At 38.1% G+C, this 3,620-nt stretch overlaps 1 protein-coding gene across 1 annotated transcript; it reads right to left on the reverse strand.

Annotated features, from left to right (window-relative positions):
- Window positions 1-453: 453 nt before the first annotated feature.
- Window positions 454-1,553, reverse strand: LOC113311439. Its single transcript, XM_026560278.1, has 2 exons — window positions 1,502-1,553; window positions 454-971 (listed from the first exon to the last, which is right to left on the reverse strand). Exons 1-2 carry the CDS (start codon window positions 1,542-1,544, stop codon window positions 454-456), a joined length of 561 nt encoding a protein of 186 aa, XP_026416063.1. The 5' UTR covers window positions 1,545-1,553.
- Window positions 1,554-3,620: the final 2,067 nt, after the last annotated feature.

Here is a 3,620-nt window from a genome sequence, read left to right on the forward strand (position 1 = left end):
GTTATAAAATGAAAATTCGAAATACCACATACAAGACCCGATACACAGCTGGTCATGAAAAATATCATACACAAGACCCGCTACACAGCTGGTCAAAACCCTATATATATATATATATATATATATATATATATTTAAGACCCGCTACACAGCTGGTCATTTTTTTTTCTTTCTTTTTAGACCCGCTACACAGCTGGTCATCATTTCATTTTTTTTTTTTTTAATTTTGAAAATACTTAACAAAAGTGCCACTCCCCCACACTTAAACATTACATTGTCCTCAATGTAATTGAGTCATCCAACATAGAAATTAAGATGGGAGATTCAAGCAAACAGATAAAAGATGGAGGAAAGAAAACAAATATGATGGGTTGACTCCCATGAAGAGAAATAGTATGGGTTGACTCCCATGAAGCAAAATCTTTGTATCCCCGCTTGCGCACATAAAGAACCTCAAACAAGGTGAGGTTGCACCAAATTAAGCAGAAAAGCATATATATAAAGTCTGAAAAGTTGGGGATCAATGCAATGAATCAGGTCAGCTGCGAATATGAACCTGCAAACACTATAAACCTCCAAAAAGATGTGTAAATCCATTTCCAACAGAAAACAGTCCTTAGTCGAGATAAATAAATCACTCACATGGACAACAAACATAGAATGTATCTTATTTTCTATTCGGGAAGCACACTCTATATCAGGTTCTAAATCAGCTGAAATACATCCGGTCGACACATTTTCTTCACTAGAAATCATAGGAAGCAATGTACTAACAATGCAAAAAGGTACCGATTTATCAAAATCAACACAATGGTTTAAACTTGTATCTAATGGTTCAAGTTTATCAAAATCAGCAACTCCTAAATCTGGTTCTAAGTCCGCGGAAATAACTTCCGTTGTTGAGTTACCTTGATTATCCATTGGAGACCGTAATGCATTGATGATGTCAATAAGCATAGGATCATCGGAATCTGCAAAGTGGGATAAACAAACTGAGATTGGTTCAAAATAAGTAGTTACATGATCAATACCAATTGCCTCCACATCCACATAAAAAATCAGAAAATCACAAGATGGGTCAGCAAAACAGGAGCTCAATGGAGCAACAATATCATGAATAATCGCCTCATTATTATCTGAAACTAAGTGACTTATAGGAATCTCATTATTCAAATGACCAGAAGGTATCTCATTACGAATGTCTATTGTATCAAAGTCGTTAGACTCAACAATAGTATCTTCTGTATAAATATGTTCTTCTAAATCATCATTATCTGAGTAAATGACGTCTCTAACACAACTCTCGTCCTTTTGAATAGACAAATAATCAGTTAAATGGTCATGAGTAGGGTAAGATACAATAGATTCAGATATTATATCGGTATCATAATTCCTAAAATCACTTCTAGTGTTAAGTTCATTTTCACCCTGATGGTATTGGGGTTGATACTCATCTGAATAACCACCCATAGAAAAATTATGTGGATTCCAAATTCCATACCTGAGACGATTATAAACAAGAACTTCCTTATACCGTGACCCATACATGTATTCCCCAAGCGTCATAGACGACGTCTCGCGCAAAGCACTCATCATTCTCAAAAAGGCTCCTGAAATAAAATTCTGAAGCACAAAACAAGTTAAAAGGAAAAAGAAATCCTAAAAAATAAAAATACTGTACAAAAAAAAATAAAAATAAATAAACACCTAACTATTTAAAAAATCAAAAATACTAATTACAATATTCCACAACCGCTCCCCGGCAGCGGCGCCAAAAATTGATAGGATCCGGAGATGCCTATATATGATAACCGCAATCGCACGGTGTCCAACTAGTAGACAGAGGCAAGTACGAGTCGTTCCCACAAGGAGCGGTGGAAATACGTAATCAATATCTCTAATGGACTAACAAATAAAGATGTTTTTGGATTTTTGAAAGAATAAAGACAATGAGAAGAATAAACTCAAGTAACAAAACGAATCAAATGGGAAAGTTGGTAATCAGGGTTTATAGTATCCACCACTATTTCTATTCAATTACTGAAATGAAACATAACTCCTGAATATTTGTCTATTGTCCGTTCTATCGACATCACCTATTATCAGTATTAGAATCGCAAATATCACTAGGACACCCTAAGCATGGCACATCAAAAGACTAAACCCAAGCATGCACCATCAAATTGCATTAGTGAGAAAATTATACGAAACTAAAAATAGGTTCACAAATAATACCCGGCTATTCTAAGAATACCCCATCAAAGGATTTAACCCAAGCATGAAATATCAAATAAGTAGACAAATATATTTGTTATCCTAACAATTACTCACGAAGGTTTACAAAACCGGTGAAGCAACAACTCATTTTCAATTAATCAATAAACAATATCAAGAATAGATCTATTCAAATCATAACGGTCTATGCTAAATCATTCAAATCAAAACAACCTAATACCCCAAGTGCTTCAATCCATAAAATCCTAGTAACAAAACTTAGCAAAACATGACTTTCTCAAAAGCCATAAACATATTATAAAGGAGGAGAAATTAAACCAATATTAAATTGCGCGTCACCACAATCGAATCGATCTCCTTCCTCGTTCTGTTTTTCGGCCGAAACAATCTTCTTCCCTTCTGTGGTTTTGGCTCTGTAGCCGCAACACCCGGTTCTCCCCGATCGACCCCCTTCTTCTGCTTGTCTCCGTTGCTTTCTAAAGTCTGCTGCGAAGACTACTAAGACCCAATAATTTGCAAGGCCCAGTCCAACAAACACAACCCATTTTCCAAATTATTACCGAACTCCAACTGCAAACGCAAGTCTTCTAAATCACGACCAAGACCAGCTTTAGTCGGATCTCACTCGCACCTTCCTGTGTAACACACTCGAGCCAACACCAGCAAACCCAAGCTGCCCGCAATATGCAGCTTGTATTTCATCACCAATCCCAATCTTTCACACTCTGTATCCATCACCTAGAGACGATGACGACGGCAAGAAGCATTTTGTTGCAGTTAAGGAACGTCTTCATTCTCCCTTCCGAGCCAAACTGCAGACTACGACTCTTCTTAGTTAGCACAGCAAGCTCAACTTCAAACTCCTCTTCTTACTGAGATCCAACACCTTCGACCACATACCCAAGGCATCAGTTCGATGCCATCAAACTCTCATTCTATGACCCTCTAGCTACCTTCACCGATCGAACCCAGCCCAGGCATATTCCCGGATCATCCGAACATTACCTCCACCGGTAGCACAACCACCATTCTCTGTCCATATCATCGTCTGTCAGCACTATGAGCACAGCCAACCACATCAAATTCAGACCACCCATTGCCATTCTTTCGCCGGCAGACACAGCTCAACCTGAACTCCACAATTCCAGTTCAAACTCTTGGCAGTATGAACCACAGTACCACTTAGAATTAGTCTTCATTCACATCTCCATTCGACAGTGACTGCTTTGCACCATCGAATCACCACATTGCTGCCAAGGACCCGTGGAAATCCTTTCTAACTCCATGCACACAAACACCATTGTACGACTCCAATCATCTTTTGTTGCTGTCATTAGGCACTACGGAGACCACCACTGCCTGCACTGTTGTAACAATGAATAAAC

The sequence above is a fragment of the Papaver somniferum genome, chromosome 9 (assembly GCF_003573695.1).
Source record: "Papaver somniferum cultivar HN1 chromosome 9, ASM357369v1, whole genome shotgun sequence".
Lineage (NCBI taxonomy): Eukaryota > Viridiplantae > Streptophyta > Magnoliopsida > Ranunculales > Papaveraceae > Papaver > Papaver somniferum.

What these genes read in the sequence shown, in the direction of transcription:
- LOC113311439 (XM_026560278.1), bottom strand. Translation starts at nt 1,544, where the DNA reads ATGGGTCACGGTATAAGGAAGTTCTTGTTTATAATCGTCTCAG. An exon ending in CTTGTTTATAATCGTCTCAG is followed by an intron (nt 972 to 1,501) that starts GTATGGAATTTG and finishes CCCACTTTGCAG; the next exon opens with ATTCCGATGATCCTATGCTT.